Raw genomic sequence first — 21,627 nt, 5'->3', positions numbered from 1 at the left:
GGAACTCTGTACTGTATATTTAACACAGTAAAGCTATGTATTGAATATTCTTGAATAGCAATATTGGTTCAATATTTAAACCAATTCTAAAGAATGAAAGCCTATTTCCTTATGCAACAAAGGAAATTACTTTCTACAATTTTTGCATGTCATTTTCTCCAAGTATCGGATCAAAATCTGACCACACAGTCTGTTAACATGCTATTTTGTTATGTTAAACCTTTTCCGTTTCCTCACCTCTACCCCTTCCTCTCATAGTTGGACGACAGTGTGCAGGTCGGGACCTTGGTGCATCCTGGACACACAGATGTACCTGTATCTCTCACACTCGAGGGAAGAGGCCTTAAAGGGGGAGGTATGGTTAAAACAACACTTTGAAACCACAGTAACTCTGAAACAATCCTGTTCTTACAACAGTGTTGCTCACCTAACATGGCTTTTATAGGGAGATTTGGACAGACTACACCGCCGCTGGTGGACTTTCTGAAAGACATTCTGAGGCGGTATCCTGAAGGTGGACAGATACTGAAAGTAGGTGCCATGCTACACAACACTGTACAGACTTGATTATATCAATCATCCAACAGAATTATTATGAATCCCATTGAAAATCAAATGAACACAGGGTTTGATTAATTCTGTAAAATAAGTGTAGCCCTTTAAAGCTGCCACCTGTAGGATTTGAAACTTGATGATGTTGGCAACTTCTTGAATCCTTTAGTATTTTCTATCAGCTGTAACACACAGATTTTCATTCACTCCACCCTCAGCAGACTACAGTGAGAAGACCAGTATGTATACAGAAGAGGTGAATCTGTCATAATGGAACTATAGCCCAGCAATATCTAAATATTATACCAGTAATTTGATATGGGACTAGATATCATCTCTTAATATCATAATGTGTCATAAGTGTCTTTTCCTGGTTTTAAATGCTGTGTAATAGTAAAGTGATGTAATTTTCTGAACTTAACTGACTGTTCTGTCTGGTATATTACTTGCTTTTACCCACTTAGTTATTATATAAGCAATACTGATGATTAGTTTTTCCACAATATTGTGTAAATATTTAGTGAAAGCGCCAACAGTCATCCCGACAATATCAGTATCGAGGTTTTTGGTCAAAAATATTGTGATATTTGATTTTGTCCATATCACCTAGCCCTAAGTGGAACTGGAATGAACTTTGTGTAATGAAACAAGTTATTTTTTCCCATGGTACAAGAAACGTTCATCAAGAGACAAATGTAGGCCAGTCAGGTGATCAGTCAGTAGTCAAAATGCCTCTCCTCTCACTTTTGCTGCCATATGCTTTAGTCACACCTAAATTGGAGCCAGCAAAGTATTTTCCACCAACAGATATGGAATTTATTAAGTCTAGTCAATTCTAACGAAAGGTTAGGCAATCATAAAACTGATTTTCTGCCATAAAAATATCTCCAGGACATAATGTTATAAGTGTTGAACTTGTGTCAAACACTGATTTATGTCACCAAATGTAAAAAAGGTAAAACCAAAGGTAAAACAACAGTTTATATTATGGGGTTTGGAATAGGAAAACAATGCAGAAATAGTACCTGTTGTACAGTCTCAAATCATGCTGTAATATGTAAACTTGTTCATAGCTAGAGGGCGCAATTTTAGTTGGAGGACGCACTAAGTTGTTGGCATCAGCTATAATATTACTGGATGTAGCACTAATGTATGCATCATTTTACTGTAAGGGCCTATTATATGTTATGTCTTTAAGCTAAAGCAAAGCAATGGCCCTGCATGGCCTTATAACTGTGTGTCTTTTTGTGTTTTATTTTTAAGGAGCTGATTCAAAATGCTGAGGATGCTGGAGCCACAGAGGTCAAGTTCTTGTACGATGAGACAGAGTATGGAGTGGAGTCACTGTGGTCACATGACATGGCTCAGTATCAAGGTACGCTGTTAGCCATGGTTACCAGTTAATTACAGCAGGACAGCCCAGTCATTAGAGTGAGTGTTATTTAATTCAAGGGCCGGAGATCATGCCCCTGCATTGAAAAGCAATCACTCTGTGAAATTTGTCCTTGCTCTGCAGCTGATATGGTGCTTTCAGCTGCTTTGTTCCCTGCAGGGATTAATAAACTTACACACTGTCTATATTCATTTGCAATGAGCTTGTACAGGATATCTCAGTAGCTTTTATCTGTGTTTTTGTTTCGTTTTAATGTTCAGATTTTTAGGCCTAGCCATAGCAGTAGCAGAGAAATCAAAGCATTTTTATGATGATCTAGGTTGATTTTACTGATGATTTTATGATTTCTGTGTTGCAGGTACAGCACTGTATGTCTATAATGATGCTGTGTTCACGGCTGAAGACTGGAATGGAATTCAGGAGATTGCAAGGAGCAGGAAGAGAGAAGATCCTTTGAAAGTTGGGCGATTTGGTATTGGCTTCAACTCTGTTTACCATATTACAGGTAAGTGTTATCTTTAAATAGAAAAAAGTTTGGTCTTTAGAAACTTAGAGTCTATTCAGTCCAATGAAGAATTCTCCCTAGAAAGTTTTCTTCAGAACTTACTTGAAGTGCTGCATGTAATTATCAGTCTCAGCACATGCACATTTGCATTGACTCTTTACGATGATTTAGGCCACTTGTATGACATGCTGTACCAGAGTTCTTAGATGAATAATTAGGTCACAGCAAAATGCCTATTGAGATGTGCTGTAAAGGTCTAATTTGAGCTGTACGTGACTAAAATCAGAGATAATTATCCCCAGAACTTAATCCCAGATGATATAAACTTAAAATACTGCTAAACTCTGGAGCATAATTAGATTTTTTTCACAAAGTGTTTGGCAGCAAATGTAATAATTTCATTTTAACTTGTTGAAATAAATTATTAGTGTTTATTTTTAATGTTGAAGTCAAATCAGGATCAAATATGTAAAATGTTTTGAATGGTTGTTTTCATCACATGCCATCACTTTTTACCCTAAGCAATTATAAATATGCTATTAATATGCTAAAGTTAATTGTTTTTATATCTTCCTTCTCAATGTTTCAGATGTTCCCAGTATCTTCAGTGGAGACCAGATTGGCATGCTGGACCCACATCAGACCCTGTTTGGAGTCCATGAGTCAGGCCAGTGTTGGAATTTGAAGACAGATGCTAAAGAGATCACAGAACTCACAGATCAGTTTGCCCCTTACTTTGGGATTTTTGGGAGCTCTGAGAAAACCATTAAGGATGGCAGCTTTCCTGGAACACTGTTCCGCTTCCCACTGCGCATGAAACCCTCACAGCTTAGCGTCAACATTTACAACAAAGAAAAGGTCTTGGAGCTCTTTGAGTCCTTCAAGGCTGATGCAGACACGGTGCTTCTCTTCCTAAAGAGCGTTCAGAAGGTCTCCCTGCATGTTCGCGAGTCTGATGGTACAGAACGCATGCTTTTTCAAGTTACAGCAACAGAGAATACCGATGGTAAGCTAGAAAGACCCGAATCACTGAAAACTCTTGGCCAGGCTATAGACAGTTACAGTAATGGTGTGCCCAGCTCCACCATCACATGTGTCACTTACCAGGTCAATATCGAGACCCAGGATGAAACAGCTAAAGAGACTCAGAGGACGGCTTGGCTGGTATGTAACGGCGTGGGGGGCAGAGGAATATGCCCTGAGCTGGACTCTCTGGCAGACGACCTCAAGTTCATCCCCACCATTGGCATTGCCCTGCCTCTTACCCTCATCAACAGAGAAGACAAAGGTGCCACATCTGGTTTCTCAGGTCGAGCTTTCTGCTTCCTTCCTCTTCCCCCTGGGGAGGAAAGTGTGACGGGGCTTCCAGTGCACATCAGTGGCTTCTTTGGCCTCACTGACAACCGCAGGAGTATTAAGTGGCGAGAGGTGGACCAGTGGAGGGATCCAGCCGCCTTGTGGAATGAGCTGCTCATCATCACTGTCATTCCCAGGGCGTACTTGACTCTCATCACTGAAGTAATCACAAGGGTACAGACAAAAAAGGACCAAGACTTCCCACTGCCCCCTAGAGGGACCTATGGGGCCTGGCCAGACCCACACCAGGTCAAACCCCGGTGGAAACCCATCCTTCAGCCGCTGTTTCATGACTTGCTGCAGCAGAAGGTCATCTATTCTCTTACTGAGAGCTGGATCCGGGTGGACGAAGCCGTGTTCTCAGAGCTAGACACAGATGTGGACATTTCAGAGACTATAATCAACTACCTCCAAAGCTCAGGAATGCAGGTGGCCAAGGTGCCTGCTGCTGTGGACTCTGTCTTGGCTGCCTACATCACAGAGCAGACTGAAGTGAAGAAGGTGACCCCAACTTTGGTGCGGCAGGTGATCAGGAAGTCTAAACACAAAGGTCCCTCCCAAGAGAAGCTGCTGTTGCTGGAGTTTGCACTAAGTGATGCCTGTTACAGTGACCTGATAGGACTGGAGCTCCTACCACTGCAAGATGAGACGTTTGTAGCGTTTTCATCCTCTGTTAGTGAGAAGGATGCCATTTATATTGCATCTGAAGAGTATCCCAGGTAGGCTACACAAAGTAAAACAGTCTATTTATATTAAAGATTTTTTTTGGAAATCAAGAAAGGAATCCATTTCACACCTGGACAATCTGTTTCATGGAAAGAGCAGTTGTTCCTAATATTTTGTAGTACTCAAGAGTACTGGCAATATGGGAATCTACTCAGTATTCAGTGGAATGTGTTTGACTCTACAGAGGTGGCTATTAGCCAGAGGCATCGTCCTGTGCCTGTGTTACTATAAAAAATGATTGACATTGAAACACATATAAACTACTTCTATCACTGTATAACATATGGGCATAATGATTCACCTCTTTCACGGTTCAGTTTGTACTTTGATTTTTAGGCCATTGTTCGGTTTTGATCATGGTTTGGAGAAACAAAAATGTTTTTTTCTTCTTTTAATTTAAAGATATTGAAAGAATTGAACACAAAACATTGAATGGGACTTTTGCCAAATGTTCTGTAGAGATTGTTCAGTGTAACCGAATGCCTTTGTATGCAGCTTTTTGGCATAGTGCTCCAAAAATTTCATATGTAAGAGCTGTGGTGAGGGAAAGAAATCCATCACACAGAGTTCACCGCATGTATGGTTCAGTGATCCAACGACTGCAAAATCATGGTTTTTGGTTTCAGTGCAAAATCATTACATCCATAGCATAAAAGAATTCAGGGCCAAAGATGCAGAATAGTGTTTGTAACATCTCATACATCTTTTTTTCTTCTGCTTTCAAGGTCTCTGTACCCAGGACTTGAGGGCCGCTTCATACTGGAGAGCATTAAAGCTTCAGTAATGAACAGTCTGAGGAATGCAGCCAAAAGCAGAGGTAATGTAACATGTTGCATATTACATTCATATGTAATCTCTCAAACAGCATTACATGTATATAAATGTATATAGATATCTTTGGTGCCAAACTGTCATCAGGGGACTTTTGTGTTATGTTTTTTTTTTTTTTTTTTTTTTTTTTTTTGTCACTGGCCCAGTTTTAATAGAATTTGACTTGAAAATTGCCTTTTACAGTGTAGGACTGTGAATCTAAGTCAAACACTGTGATAACTTAAATATCTGTAAAGTACAGAGATGGGAAATTATAGCAGAATTGTATCTCATGCAGAAACTCTATTTGGGTTCATGTGGGTTTTGAACCCATTTGGTGGTAACACTGGTTCACCTCAGTCTCCTGCGCTGCCGGGGGGACATTAATCTGGTTTGTTACTGACAGATAATTTTAAAGTGTGTCGGTGAATGAGAGAGAGAGAAGAGAAGGAGCGAGTGAGAGTGAGCATGCTAGTACATGGAAGAGTTGTTTTTGTGCCTCACATTCCACTCGCGGCTCTCAGATCCTGTTCACTCACTCCCACACTCAACCATGAGTGTGCCAAAAGGGCGGTGAGCCAGGCAGAAAGAATATGCTGAATTTACAGACACTTTGAAAGGCATAAGGAACAGACCTGTTTCTTTTTAAACACAACTGTAACAGTACAGCACAACTAGTTCTTCTCCATATATTAATCATAAATACTGCTTACCCACTTCTTATATGTATATTTATAGAGGTTGTCTTTCACTTGAATTGCAAGCTATCTGTGAAACTGAAAAAAAAGTGTGGCATTGCCGCCCCATCTCTGTGTAGAGTCCTTCAGATAGTGTCTACAGTTGTTTTGGATATTGGGCTGAACTGTACATACCAGATTTCATTAGAGGGGTCCATAATAAGAAATTTTGCGAAGCAGAAATGGAAGATTCAACACTGATGCAGTGACAGTACATAATCACACAAAATTGTAACCTAATTTGTAATGTTTATGTACTGAGGTGGGTAACATAGATACTTGCATTGAAAAGATGCAGCTTTTTATGTTAAAGACCATTATAATTAGATTTTTGAAAGCACTTTCTAATTGAAAAGGAAGCCCAGATGTATCTGACTGCTTACTTTAATTGATGAAAAAGTAGCCGTGTGCAGCATTATAGAAAATTGAGGGTGTGATACATTGAGATGCACCGAAATGCACTGTGCGATCGAATCATTGACAGATTAATTGTAATTGAATCGTGAGGCAAGTGAATATTCACACTTCTAGATTTCATACCGCTTTGTTAAAGTAATTATCTGTGAGATTCTTGTTTTTATTGATTTTGTTGATAAGTAGCCTTTGCTTTGGTGTTATATTCTGCCCTTCCCAGCAATTACATTGCAACAATGTGGCCAGTACTTTGGTGTCACTGGACTGACAGCAGCTCCTAAATCCCTAAACAACCAACAGACCATTTTACTGAGACATTCTACTGAGAATTCAGTGCAAGAAGGACCATGTCTACACTGTCAAAAATTGAAATTTTAAACTTACATAATGCAAACAAAAAGCCAAAAAGTTAATTTCCATAAATCCATTATTCCCAAGTGACATCTCACCCCATGAGCACAGCTATACATATCCAATCAGCTTTTTCAGTGACAGCTCTCTGTTGTTTGGACTGGGCTGATGATGTGATTGTCTCTGTCAGATTTTCATCAGTTTGGAAGGATAGAAAGTTCAATCCAGATTAACTTTTCTCAAAAAGTACTCAGTTAGTAAATCACTCATTATACACATCTCATTTAATTATACTATTCAAATATAACCACAAATACTGCACAATAACAAAAAGTTTCTGATTTAAGAATCAAATGTATTCATTCATATGGCTAAATGATTGGTCATATAGTATTATATATGTGTAGATTATAAAATATCAATCAAAGAGGTTTTATGCAGTCATTTATACAAATGAAATTAAAGAATAAAAATTTCTGTCCAGATCTTTAAAACCTGTTACTTGAATTTCAGTGCAACAGTATCTTTGGGGGTGCTCTGGTAGGTATTCCAGTATGTGTCAAACATTGGTCCTTTCTAATCTTAACCCATACCAATGCAAGGCTTGAAATAAGCACCATAGTAACTTCTGTCCAATAGGCCTAACTCTCACAATAAAAACCAAACAAGAACTTAAGTAGTGAAATTCTATAAAACGGTCCTGTAAGAGAAGGAAATTCACTCGTCAATACTTTTCTAGCTGTTTTAGTTTATTTTAGTATTTCGTGGTATACTTTCATGAAATACATTTCATACTTGCATTGGTTTACTTGTGCAGTCATGTGCAGTCATGTGAAAATTGTTTCTCATGTATTGCAAGAAATTTAAAATAAAATTTGTGTATTTGCATTTGTATGTCTTTTAGATATAAATCTGTAGATGGGCCTAAAACTGAGATGGTTATAGTGTGAAATTAACTGCATTGTGTGTGCGCGTGTGCGTGTGCATGTTCTGCATCTTCAATCTTAAAAGCTTTCAGTATGAATATACTAATTAGTTTTTAAATACCGAAATAATTTATTTAATTTATTTGTTTCATTCTCAAACCTAATGTGAAAAGTTAATCTTTCTAATCACTGCATTGTGTAATAACAAATCTAACTTAATGGACTTGGATAAAATTAGTGATATTTAACAGATTTATTGAGAAGAGATTATAACAAGGGTTGTTGTTTATCATTTCAACAGGAAGACCGTGCACTCAGGTACAAGTGCTCACCCCTGAACGATCAGCTCGACTCATCAAAGAGATCCTATCAACAGCCTGGCCAACCAGAGATTTCACTGTCCAGTGGGAGCCTGGAAACAAAGAGAAGAAGCATCCTACACTTTCTTGGCTAAAGATGGTTTGGAAGCATCTTTATATTAATTTTGCTGATGACTTAAGTACCTTTGATGACATGCCTTTGATCCCACTTGTGCCACTTGAGGAAAGCAAGGACAAAGTTGAGCTTGCACGTCTCAAAACTCCATCCCCCATTATTCTTTTAAATGAGGAAGAGGCCCCGCTTTCTGAAAACCTTCCTGAAATCATGAAGAAGCTAGGAGCAGTACTAGTGAAAAAGATGGATTCCTGTTTGCAACACCCTCTTCTGAAGAAGTACATTCATCCATCCTCTCCTAGTATGCTGCTGCAAATTATGGATAGATCATCAATACAGCGAATATCCAGCCAAGTCTCTTCTTTCTCAGTCAAAGAGAAGATTGCACTCAGAGACTTTCTTGCAGGGCTGTCTGATATTACAGATAAGGAGAAGTGCATCCTATTGGAGCTTAGCATTTTTGAGAAAGTAGGGCCCTGCCCTGAGAAAGGCACCCCGACGTTTACATCATTGAGAGGTGCCAGAGCTTTACATCACACAGCCAAGTATCCACAAGATGTGAAGTTATCCATCAATCTTGTGGGTTGTAATGATGAGGCATCAATCCGCCTCATTAAGATGCTAAATGTAGAACAGGTGAAAACAACAGAATGTTTGAAGCTGGTTATTCAGGATATTGAGAAGGGTTTCTACACAAAAGACGAGATAAACAAAATCATGCTGTGGGCACTGAAACATCTGTCATTTCTAAAGAATGAAAACTCATCTGTGATCGGATGGCTTTCTTCTCTGAAATTCATTCATTTGCCCTCTGGAAAGTCTGTCACAGCCTCAGACCTCTTTGATCCTGAGCTGGAGGTTCTACAGGATCTCTTCTATATGGAAGAGAAAAACAGGTTCCCCACAAGTACATTCACATCATCGCCTGATATTCTCCATTCACTCAGGCAGCTGGGGCTAAGAAATGAAGTGCAGCTCAGTGAGAAAGATGTACTTCTAATTGCAAAGAAGATAGAAGAATTACAAAGCAGTAAAGAGCCTGAATGGGACTCTATAGTGAAAAAGGCAAAGACACTATTGCAAATACTTAACAGACAAACCAAGTTAATCAAGTCTGCTGATGCTCAAGTATCATTGCTAAAGCTGAAATGGGTGCCTGTATGCAAAGAAAGGCCTCTAAACTACCCCAAATCTCTAGCTTGGATGGGAGACGCTATCAACATCTGTGCTCTGTCTGAGATGTGCGATATATCTCATGCAGTGCTTGTAGGATCTTCAGTAGCACTTGTTGAGCGCACGTCTGCAGGTATGAAGAAGGCACTGAAGCTAACTACAGAGCCACAGGTGGATCAAGTGTTACAGCACCTGAAAGCAGTGAATGACTGGCATAAGTCTCAAGCATTCTCCACAGAGGATTGGTATCAGTTCCAACAGATCCTTTTTGAGATTTACGGCTTCATGCAAGCTCATCTTGAAGATGCAAGAGAGGCAATGAAGTCATTGCCTTTTGATTGGGTGTGGACAGGAAAGACATTCTCATCACCTGGCCAAACGGTCCTAAAGCCTATCCCTGACCTAGATTTGCAACCTTACTTGTACTCCCTACCAAAGACCATTAGAAAGTTTCACAAACTTTTCAAGTTTTGTGGCTCAGTTGAGGAGGTTGTCCCTAGCCACGTGTTTGAGGTCATCAACACTATCCAGCAAAGGTGTGAAGAGGATATGACCAAAGAGGAAAGCAAGCATGATCTTCTGCTTTTGATCAACATCCTGAGATGGCTGTATAACAGTCAGATAGCTGTAGATATTAACATGCATGTGCCCATCCTTTGTTACAAGGACCCAAGTAAACTGGCTATGAAGCCCATTCATGAATGCACTTACTGTGATATCAAAGTAGATGATTTGAATGACCTGCTAGAAGATGCATCAGAGCCAATTATATTAGTCCATGATGACATCCCTATGAAAACTGCAGAGTGGCTTAAAGTGCCATGTCTCAGCACAAGACTAATAAATCCAGAGAATCTCGGATTTGAACAGTCGGGCCAACGAGAACCCCTAACAGTGAGAATAAAGAACATTCTGGAGGAATATCCATCAGTATCAGATGTATTTAAAGAGCTTCTCCAGAATGCTGATGATGCAAATGCAACAGAGTGCAGTTTCCTCATTGACATGCGAAAAAACACTGACATTAGAGAGAACCTGCTTGACCCTGGCATGATCATTTGCCATGGCCCCTCCTTGTGGTCTTTCAACAACTCTGTGTTCTCAGATACAGATTTTCTAAACATCACAAGGTTAGGTGGATCAATGAAGAGATGTGAAGCAGACAAAGTTGGCAAGTTTGGCTTGGGTTTCAACTCAGTTTATCACATCACTGATATCCCCATCATAATGAGCAGAGAGTTCATGATCATGTTTGATCCAAACATCAATCACATCAGCAAGCACATTAGAGACAGATCTAATCCAGGGATCAAAATCAATTGGAGCAAACAACAGAAAAGGTTGAGAAAATTCCCTAACCAGTTCAAACCTTTCATTAATGTCTTTAACTGCCAACTTCCTCTAGCTCAGCAATCTCCATACAAATACAATGGCACACTGTTTAGACTCCCATTCAGAACAGAACAGGAAGCCTCAGTGAGTGAAATCAGCAGCATCTATTACAACACGACAGACATCTACTCCCTCGTTGATGAGTTCAGCATTTGTGGCCATCGGCTTATTTTGTTCACACAGCACGTTGGAAGTATGGTCTTGAAGTACCTGAAATATGAAGAGCCAAACCCAGCTGCAGCCCAAGATGTTGTTACCATAAACAAAAGTGTGTGGTCATCCAAAGCCTCATATGGACCTCTAAGCATCCTGAAATCTGCAGCAAAAGTTATGAAGAAGGTAGCGAGCACCAGCAGGGTACCTGCTGATGTTCCCAAATCTGGTTGCATTATCCGCATAATTGTGGAGGAGTTTCACAATGTGTTCAAACGCATTGTTGATCTTCACTCCCCATTGTTCAGAGGTTCAGAGGAAGATCCTAACCAGTATTTTGAGATGGCTGCTAAAGGTGTTCAAACAAGAAGACTCACAGATGAAATGCCCCAAAAGGCAGTTGAGGTCACCAACTGGCTTATTTGCTCATGTATGGATGCAAATGAGGCCCTCAAATTTTCCCTTGGTGAGAGTGGAAAAAGGCTTGGATTAGTGCCTTGTGGAGGAGTGGCTGTTCTGCTTTCAGAGGAAGAAAATCGTAAATGGACAGTAAAGGCAAATACCATGCCAATAGGAGAGGTCTTTTGCTACTTACCCCTCCGAATCAAAACCGGCCTACCTGTCCATATCAATGGCTGCTTTGCTGTGACTTCAAACCGCAAAGAGATCTGGAAGACAGACACCAAAGGGCACTGGAATTCAATATTCATGAGACATGTTATTGTCCAGGCATATTTAGCAGCACTCAGCATGCTTCGTTCCATGGCTGAAAGTGGAGAACTGCTTGACTACAGCTATTACGCAGCATGGCCTGATCCAAGTCTGGTGCATGATGACTTCACATTGATTAGCCAGGGGCTTTACCAAGAAATAGCCAAAGGAGGTGACAGTGACCATTCAAAGGTTTTTTCAGATGGGAAAACCTGGGTGTCAATTAAATATGTACGATTTCTTGATGACACTTTACTTTGTAGGCCAGACATTGGTCCTGCTGCTTTCAAGATATTCTTGAAATACCTCAAAAAGAGTGAATCACACAACCTCTGTGCTGTTGAGCTGCCTGACTGGGTGAAGGAAGGATTTGATGATGCTGGATGTAAAGGGAAGTTGATGGAAAACACACTGACAGAGAAGCAGTTCTTCTCAGATGTCTTTTTCCCCCATATCCAGGAAATTGACAAAGAGCTTCGGGACCCCCTGATGCATTATGTCTTGAATGAAAAACTGGAAGAATTTGCATCGATCCTCAGAGTTACACCTTGCATCCCATGCTCTGGCCCCAGTGAGCAGCTGGTTTTACCTTCCAGGCTCATCCATCCTGAGGGAAGAGTTGCTAAACTTTATAACCCTGATGATGGGAGATTTCCTGAAGGAACTTCAAAGGACTACCTAAATCCTGTGTGTTTGGTTAAACTAGTTCAGTTGGGCATGGTGAAGGATGATCTCTCATGGGAGGACCTGATTGAGCGTGCTGAATCTGTAATTAATCTAAATGAAAATGATCATACTGCTGCATGCTTTCGTAGCAGTATACTACTTAGTCTCATTGATGAGAAACTGAAAATGAGAGACTCAGGAACAGTTGACCTCTTTGAAAAACTGCAGGGCATCAAATTCCTTCCATTTCTAACAAGACCTGCAGGGTTTTCACTACCATGGCATGGGAATAACTTTTCCCCTAGCACCATGTTCTCAGCTAGAGAACTCTTCACAACTGAACATCAGGACACTGTGTGTCTGATGAAGCCAATCCTGAATGAGAACTCCCCATCTTTCAAAGGCTGTGGTCCAATCTCACTGGCTGTGAAAGACTGTCTTGGACTAATAAGGAAGCCCACAGTTGAACTGGTCATCAGTCAGCTCAAAGAACTCTCTAAATCATTTGATGGTGTCACGTTGTATCAGGAAAACATAACAAATGCCTGTTATAAATATCTACATGAGGAGATGCTACAGGATGATAGTGCAAAGGGGACAATAATGGAGGAACTGAAAGCTTTTAACTCTGTTCTTGTGGAGAACACATATGTTAATCCCTCCACAGTTGCATTCCACCTGAATTTTGATGCAGCTCCATATCTTTATCAGCTTCCTAACAAGTACAGAAACAGTTGCCGTGAGCTCTTTGAGAATGTTGGAGTACAGTCAAGCTTCACAGTTGATGGATTTTCAGCTGTTCTTGAAACTGTGAAGGAAGAGTGTGGGCGAAGGGCACTCACTGAGGAGAACTTCCAGCTCTCTCGCAGAATTATTAGTGAAGGAATATGGAGCCTGATCCGAGACAAAGACCAAGAATACTGCCGAGCAAATTATGGAGAGATTCTTTTACCTGACTCCAATCTGACATTGCAGCCATCAAAATCACTGTGCTACAATGACTGTCCTTGGATTAAAGTCAAAGACTCTTCTGTGAAATACTGTCATGGGGATATTCCAAGAGAAGTTGCTGTGAAATTAGGTGCAGTCCCCAAACGTCACAAAGCCTTGGAGAGGTATGCTTCAAATGTCTGCTTTACTACACTTGGGAGTGAGTTTGGACAGAAAGAAAAACTCACAAGCAGGATTAAAAGTATTCTCAATGCTTATCCATCAGAGAAGGAGATGCTAAAAGAGCTGCTTCAAAATGCAGATGATGCCAAAGCCACTGAAATTTACTTTGTTTTTGATTCAAGAACCCACCCCACAGACAGAATATTTGATGATAAATGGATTCCAATGCAAGGCCCCTCACTCTGTGTATACAACAATCAGCCTTTCACAGAGGATGATATCAGAGGAATACAGAACCTTGGAAGAGGAACAAAAGAGGCCAATCCAGGAAAAACTGGACAATATGGTATAGGATTCAACTCCGTCTACCACATCACTGACTGCCCCTCCTTCATTTCAAACAATGACATTCTCTGCATCTTTGATCCACATGCTCAGTATGCACCTGGGGCAACATCTGTGAGCCCTGGGAGGATGTTCAGGGATTTGGATTCTGACTTCAGATCTCAATTTTCAGATGTTCTGAATCTTTACTTGGGGGCTCATTTTAAGCTGGAACGCAGCACAATGTTCAGATTCCCAATTCGCTCTGCAGAAATGGCAAAGACTTCAGAAATCAGTTCTGTCCCGGCATCAGACAGAATGGTGCAGAACCTTCTTGATAAGCTAAAAACTGATGGTGCAGAGCTTCTCATGTTCCTCAACCACATGGAGAAAATATCAATCTGTGAAATCGACAGCACAACAGGAGACCTCAAAGTGCTATATTCTGTGACTGCCAAAATAACAGATGGAGATCGCCTAAAACGCAAGCAGTTTCATGCCTCAGTCATTGATAGTGTGAGCAAAAAGAAGCAACTCACCGCCATCCCAGTCCAACAGATAACCTACACAATGGATATAGAGGACACTGATGGCAATTTGACTACCTGGATGATCTGCAACCGATCTGGCTTCCCAAACATTGAAAATGTCTCAAAAAGTGTGATCTCAGCCCACAAAAATGAAGACATAACTCTGTTTCCACGTGGAGGAGTAGCTGCATGTGTGAGCCACAACTACAGAAAACCTCACAGAGCTTTCTGCTTTCTGCCCCTTTCACTAGAAACTGGCTTACCTTTTCATGTCAATGGGCATTTTGCCTTAGATTCTGCTCGGAGAAATCTGTGGAGAGATGACAATGGTGTAGGGGTAAGGAGTGATTGGAACAACAACTTAATGACATCACTGATAGCCCCTGCTTATGTGGAACTGTTGGTTCAGTTAAAGCGCAGATACTTCCCAGGTCCTGATCCTACCATGACTGTTCTACAGGGAACCCCAATTCATGTTGTTAAAGACACTTTACGGAAATTTCTTTTCTTCTTCCCAGTAAACAGACTTGATATACAGCCAGACTGGTACTGCCTGGTTAAAGCAGTGTACAACTGCATTCATGCTGACCTTAAGCGTCTACTTCCTGTGGTCAGAGCACCACAACTTGACAGTTCAGATATGCACTCTGTGATTTACATTTCATGGGTGAATACATCCACATCAAACAAAGGCAGGGCATTTTTTGACAATCTGCTACAGGATGAGCTTCAACACCTGAAAAACACTGAGTACAACATCACCACAAGGAAATCTGTGGCTGAAAATGTTTATAGGCTAAAGACCTTGCTTCTGGATGTTGGTTTCAACCTGGTTCACAGCTGCGATGAGACTGCAAATCTTTACTTTTGTTTGGAAGATGCAGGAATTCCAGTTAGTTATGTGACACCAGAGGTTGTCCGCAACTTTCTTCAAACCTTCTCATCACCAGACACATCTTGCCAAGTTGGAAAGCTCCCCTGTCGACTCCAGCAGTCAAACTATAAGCTTTTCCACAGTTTGAAGCTTCTAGTTGACTACTGCTTCAAAGATATAGAGATGGATGAAGTCAAAATAGAAGGTCTGCCTCTGTTGATAACAATGGATAATATCCTTCAGGTGTTTGATTCCAAAAAACCAAAGTTCCTCACAACACATCATGAGCTGATTGGATCAAGGAAAGAAATGTTCATGAATACATTGTACTTAAAGTACAGTGACATACTGTTGAAGGCAGGTGTTGCAAAGATCTTTGACATTAGCAGCTTTGGTGAACTACTGGGCTCTGTTCTTCCAAGAGAGTACCGAACAAGGGTCCCTGTAAAGTGGAAAGACAGCAATATAAATGAATCCTGGCTGAAGAGTGCATGGCACTTCATCAGTGAGAATATTGCTGTTAAGGAGGACCAGGCAGATATCAGACCTAGTTTTGACACAGTTCTTGACATTCTGAAAGACTGGGCATTGATACCCGGAATCAAATTCATGGCAAGAGAAAAGCTAGTTGTCCCTGAGCATGATGTGCTTTTACCGCTAAGTTTGATAAACGTAGCCATCTTCCCACAAGGCCAAAATGACAAAGTCTTTCACACCCTAATGAAAGCAGGGTGCATTCAGCTTGCTGTGAACAAAATCAGTGTCAAAGAGAATCCCATCATGCCTTTTCTGGCACAGCACACAGCAAACATTGATAATCCATCAAGCCTTCTGAAAGCAGTAGAATACATGATTCAGACATCAGCATTTAAAGCAGCAAACCTGACTGACAAAGATTGTGAGGCTCTTCTGTTGTATTTCAGTTGCAACCTGGTTAACCTCGCACAAGAGGATGCACAGAGCCTAAAACTCCTCCCATGCTTTAAAGCAGTTAATGGGAGATATATCAGCATTGCAAGTTATGGATCATGCTATGTTCTGGCAAAAAGCATTCCCACTGCAGACATGGAAAAATGGGCTCACACAGCATCCTTTGCCTTTCTTGCTGACAATCCACAGTTGAAAGAACTGTACAGTTTCCTTGGATGTATGCCAATTGATGACTTAGAAGTCTACCTTAAACATCTGCTGCCAAAGTTTGAAAGCCTTTCCTATGAGGCAAAAATTGAACACATTGTCTATTTGAAGGAGAGACTTCTTTCAATGGAAGAATCATGCGGGATGAAGGATCAGCTCTATGAGAAACTGGAGGGACTGTCATTCATCTATGATTACACAAACAGACTCAAGCCAACCAAGTTGTTCTATGATGAGTCTGTAAAAGTGTTTGAAGTCATGCTGCCTGCAAAGTCATTCATACCAAATGACTTCTTTAGGAAAGTTGAGCAAGTGTCAAAGCCCAAGAATGGGACATCATTTCTCACCTCATGGATAACTTTCCTGAGAAACATAGGTCTTAAGCATGTTGTGTCTCAGCAACAGGTTCTTCAGTTTGCAAAAGAGGTCAGCATCAAAGCCCAAACAGAGAGCTGGACCAAAGAAAAAGTGCAAATCATTGTTGATGTTCTCCTGAACCACATTTTCAATGAGAGGACTGATCTATTCGTTGGTACTTTCCTGAAAGAACTCTCAATGATACAATTCCTGTGTCCTGAGAGAGCCCCCAAAGAACTCATCCGGCTTCATTCACAGTACCAAGAGATGAGTGGCACACTTCCTTTGATTCGTTTCAGTGGGGCTCAAGTGAATCCAAAATTCAAGCAAACAGATATCATTCACTTGCTTTGGACATCTTGCCCTATTCTACCTGAAAAAGCTACACCATCAAGTATAAAAGACCAGGAGGGGAGCACACTCACTGGGCAGGAACAACTTGACCAAGTGCTTAACATGTTAAGTGTCAACTTGGAACCACCGTTGGAGAAAGTCATAAGCAACTGCAAGAATATATGCAATATATCAAATCCAGATGATGAAATGGTGAGAACAAGGAACAAAGTTTTGAGATCCACCTATGAGTTCCTCAGCGCAGATAAAAGAGACTTTCGTTACCAGCTTCGCGGGGTGGCTTTTGTCATGGTTGAAGAGGGCTGGAAACTGCTGAAACCTGAAGAAGTTGTCATTAATTTGGATCATGAATCAGACTTCAAGCCCTACTTATACAAATTACCACTAGAACTTGGTACCTTTCATCAGCTGTTTAAGCTCCTTGGCACTGAGGATATTGTATCAACAAAACAGTATGTTGAAGTGCTGTACCGCATTTACAGAAATTCAGAAGGCAAGCAGCTTGACCCAAATGAAATGAGAACTGTCAAAAGGGCCGTTTCAGGACTGTTCAAAAGTCTCCAAAATGACCCAGTGGAAATTCGCAAAGATCTTGAGAGTCTCAGAGATCTGACATTTTATCTGCCAAGCCATGATGGTAGATTAGCCAAATCTAACAGCTTAGTGTTTGATGATGCGCCACACTACAAGAGCAGAATTCAGGGTAATGTTGGTGTTCAGATGCTTGTGGACATGAGCCAGTGCTATCTGGGCAAAGACCATTCTTTCCATACAAAGTTGATCATGCTACTTCCACAGAAGCTAAGGCCAAGACTCTTGAGTAGCATCCTTGAAGAGCAACTAGATGAAGTTTCTCCCAAAATGTGTCAGTTTGGATCTCTTTGTTCACTCCAGGGTCGCCTTCAACTGTTGTTGTCATCAGAGCAGTTCATCACAGGACTGATCAGAATAATGAAACATGAGAATGACAATGCATTCCTTGTGAATGAGGAAAAGGCCATTCGCCTCTGTAAAGCACTTTGTGAGGGATTGAAAGTATCTTGTTTTGAGAAACTCCAGACAACCTTAAGAGTCAAAGGATGTAGTCCTATCCCACACAGCCGCAGTGAAACACTTGCTTTCCTTAAGAGGTATGGGACAGCTGTGATTCATCTTTATATCCAACATTCAGACAGCAAAGACATTAATTTTCTCTTAGCACTGGCTATGACATTGAAGTCCGCAACAGACAATTTGATATCCGACACATCCTATCTAATTGCTATGTTGGGCTGTAACGACATCTACAGAATCACAGAGAAGCTGGACAACCTTGGTGTAAAATATGATTCAACAGAGCCCTCAAAACTGGAGCTGCCCCTCCCTGGAACCCCTATACCAGCTGAGATACATCACATACTACTTATGGATCCCATGAATGTATTTTATCCAGGTGAATATGTGGGTTACCTAGTAGACTCTGAAGGAGGAGACATATATGGGTCCTACCAGCCTACCTACACATATGCCATCATTGTACAGGAAGTGGAAAAAGAAGAGGAGGACAACCCAAGCTTCCTTGGTAAATGTTTCCAAATTGACATTGGTTACAGTGAATACAAAATAGTCAGTTCCCTTGACTTGTACAAATTCTCTAGACAAGATGAAAGTACTCATGTGCGAGACAGCAGTGCCCCATCAACTCCAACAACCCCAGGTGGTCCTTCTGCTGGTCCACAAATGGTGCCTCCTCTTTTCGCTGGGAAGGAAAATCACAGAGCACCACCCCAAAAACAGTCACCCAAAAAGATCAAGCTTCACACATTGCCTGAGATTCTGAAAGAAGTGACCTTAGTAGTTGAGCAAGCCTGGAAGCTGCCTGAGACAGAGAGAAAGAAGATAATTCGCCGATTGTATCTCAAGTGGCATCCAGACAAAAATGCAGAGAATTTGGAAGTTGCCACAGAGGTCTTTAAACACTTACAGAATGAGATCAACAGGATGGAGAAACAATCTTTGACTGATCAGCAAAATACAGACAGAACTTCCAGGAGATCCTTTTCTACTTCTTCAAGCCGCTTCCAGTCAGAGAAGTTCTCATTCCAGAGGTTCTATACATCATGGAACCAAGAGGCAACAAGTCATAAGTCAGAGAGGCAACAGTTCAGGGAACATTACACAAGCTATGCAGGTTCCTCTCATTCTAACCGTTTCTTTGTACCCCCAACTTTCAAGTCTGTTGGAAACCCTGTGGAAGCCCGCAGGTGGCTGAGGCAAGCAAGAGCAAACTTCTCTGCTGCTCGGAATGATCTTCATAAGAATGCCAACGAGTGGGTATGCTTCAAATGCTACCTGGCCACCAAATTGGCATTGATAGCTGCTGACTATGCAGTGAGAGGAAAATCAGACAAAGATGTGAAACCAACCGCTCTGGCACAAAAAGTGGAGGAGTACAACTCCCAGTTAACAGGACTTGCCAATGACGTTCAAATCCTGGAAGGATATGGCGTGGACAGCCTAAGAACTCGCTATCCTGATCTTCTGCCTTTTCCACAGATCCCCAATGACAGATACACTTCTGAGGTGGCAATGAGAGTGATGGAATGTACTGCTAGGATTATCATAAAACTTGAAACCTTTGTGCAGCAAAAAATATGATGCTGTTTAACATTAGAAAACTAAAATCAAAATATGCATAGATCCTCTGTGAACGCGAGGACAGTGGCTGCGTGCAATAGATCATGTACATTGTTATTTTGAGGCAAATTGAAGTATCCAGCTGGCAGCTTTTGGTACATACTCAGTTTCTACCTGTGATGGTGGAACTGCGGCCCATGCACAATGAATAATGCATGGCTCCCATATCCTATTAGGCTGTCTCAGAATAGTTGTTGCTGTTGTAATCTGTGTACAAACACACAATCTATATGCAGATGCTGTATATAAAAATGCCTCAGCAATACATTTTGTTTACCAAAGCCCCCATTTTGAATATTTTTGCTCTAATTTAGATTAGGGGAAAAAATGAAAATATGCTGCTTTTTTACTTTAACTTTTATAAAATATATTTTTTCCTGCCACAGATAACCAGTTGACTGTACTTTCAGTGTGTAATCCTAATGGAAAATTATATTTAATCTATAAATGTCAAATACTGCAGTTACTGTCATGCAATATGTCCTATTTAAAAGGTCTCAAATCAAGGCAAAGAAAATACAATCATGTTTGTATGTTTTACTTTTTTTTGTATTTCAATGGTTAATTTCATATAATTTCTGTACAAGCTGTAAATTTTATGTAGCATAGCCAGTCACTTGTTAATGGCACTTTCCTGAAACTCCTCACATACTCACACTTGCATTTGTAGAATGCTTGTGTCACCCCACCAACTCGGGAGAATCCAACTGTGAATGGAAAATTCTTAATGTTACTTTAAACATGAATGTCTTTATTCAGGATATGTTATGTTGTGTCATCTCAGTTACTGTTTGTTGAATGTTTGTTCTCATTTTTCTGTATATGACATTTTGTCACTATTTTGCATTGTAGTCATTCACTGTCCATATAGTGATTATTACCACACATTTACACTGTACACTCTAAGGTCCTCCAATGGTATGACAGCAGCCTCCTGCTTGGAAAAATAAACTTTAAGACAGAGCAAAATAATGTAGTCCGCAGCTCAACTCTAGTTCAACCTGATCAGCCAAGAGTCATTTCTTTTTACAGAGATGGCCTGTTTGGAAATACTACACTAGGCCAGTTTGATAAAATGAAGCCATGGTGATGATATGATTTGGGCACAACTTTTAACATGTTTACTTTTGGGAATGCTAAGTCATGTTCATGTATTTTTAGCCGTTTGGCCTTTTCTAGTTTAAGGAACATACAGTGGCATCAAATTGTGGTGCTTTTTTCCGCTTTCCAAAGTTCATTTTACCATTTACCGATTTTCAGGACTACAAAATACACTGGTGACATATTGTAAATGTAATTTTGAAATGTAATTTCAAATGTGCTTCTTACTTTCTTATATGTTGTCTTATTATACCTCAAAATGGAGGTGATTCAGCCAAGGGAATCTCCTTGAAAACAAGTTTTACTAACATTAGCAAAGGAAAACTTTGTGTATCATATATTTGTTGATGTACACTGTGCCATAGGTAATAAATCCTCCTTGAAGAAATTGTGTCAATTTTTCTTTAAAGGTTACCAAAAACTAACTAAATTAATTAATTAAAAAAATACAGATGGCACAACAAGAAACACATTTTCCATAGACTGTGTAGAACAGATCATTGACGAAATTCCGGCACTGAAATAACACATTTTGCATTGTACTTGATTCTATATCTGATTCCATATGTTACCTTAAGTTTTGAATAAACTGAAACACATGATCTGCTATAAATGGAGAAATACATAGCAAGTTATAATGTACCCTGACTATTGGTATTAACATGGGATTGTCACACAATCTACAGTGGGCATAGACATTAAAAAATACCTGCATGTTCTGGGTGTTTCATTTAGAAATAAAGTTAAGTTGTAGAATCTGGAAAGACAGATTTACACATGCCCAAAATGCTGATTTTCTGATCATATATGATTTCAGTTGGTGACGGTTCTAGTTGATAATTGGTGCCCACTTATGCGGTT

General features: G+C 40.4%; 1 protein-coding gene across 1 annotated transcript; it reads left to right on the top strand.

Moving 5' to 3' along the window:
- The first annotated feature begins 316 nt into the window (after positions 1–316).
- sacs (sacsin molecular chaperone) lies at positions 317–21,154 on the top strand. The gene is made up of 7 exons (XM_030066769.1): positions 317–355; positions 446–531; positions 1,816–1,927; positions 2,304–2,450; positions 3,040–4,525; positions 5,258–5,349; positions 8,072–21,154. Exons 3-7 carry the CDS (start codon positions 1,912–1,914, stop codon positions 19,624–19,626), a joined length of 13,296 nt encoding a protein of 4,431 aa, XP_029922629.1. The 5' UTR covers positions 317–355; positions 446–531; positions 1,816–1,911; the 3' UTR covers positions 19,627–21,154.
- Positions 21,155–21,627: the final 473 nt, after the last annotated feature.

Source organism: Myripristis murdjan, chromosome 13, assembly GCF_902150065.1.
Source record: "Myripristis murdjan chromosome 13, fMyrMur1.1, whole genome shotgun sequence".
Classification (NCBI taxonomy): domain Eukaryota; kingdom Metazoa; phylum Chordata; class Actinopteri; order Holocentriformes; family Holocentridae; genus Myripristis; species Myripristis murdjan.
This window is presented reverse-complemented; position numbering and strand designations above follow the sequence as displayed.

What these genes read in the sequence shown, in the direction of transcription:
- sacs (XM_030066769.1), top strand. An exon ending in CTCTGTTTACCATATTACAG is followed by an intron (nt 2,451 to 3,039) that starts GTAAGTGTTATC and finishes TCAATGTTTCAG; the next exon opens with ATGTTCCCAGTATCTTCAGT. An exon ending in GCATCTGAAGAGTATCCCAG is followed by an intron (nt 4,526 to 5,257) that starts GTAGGCTACACA and finishes TCTGCTTTCAAG; the next exon opens with GTCTCTGTACCCAGGACTTG.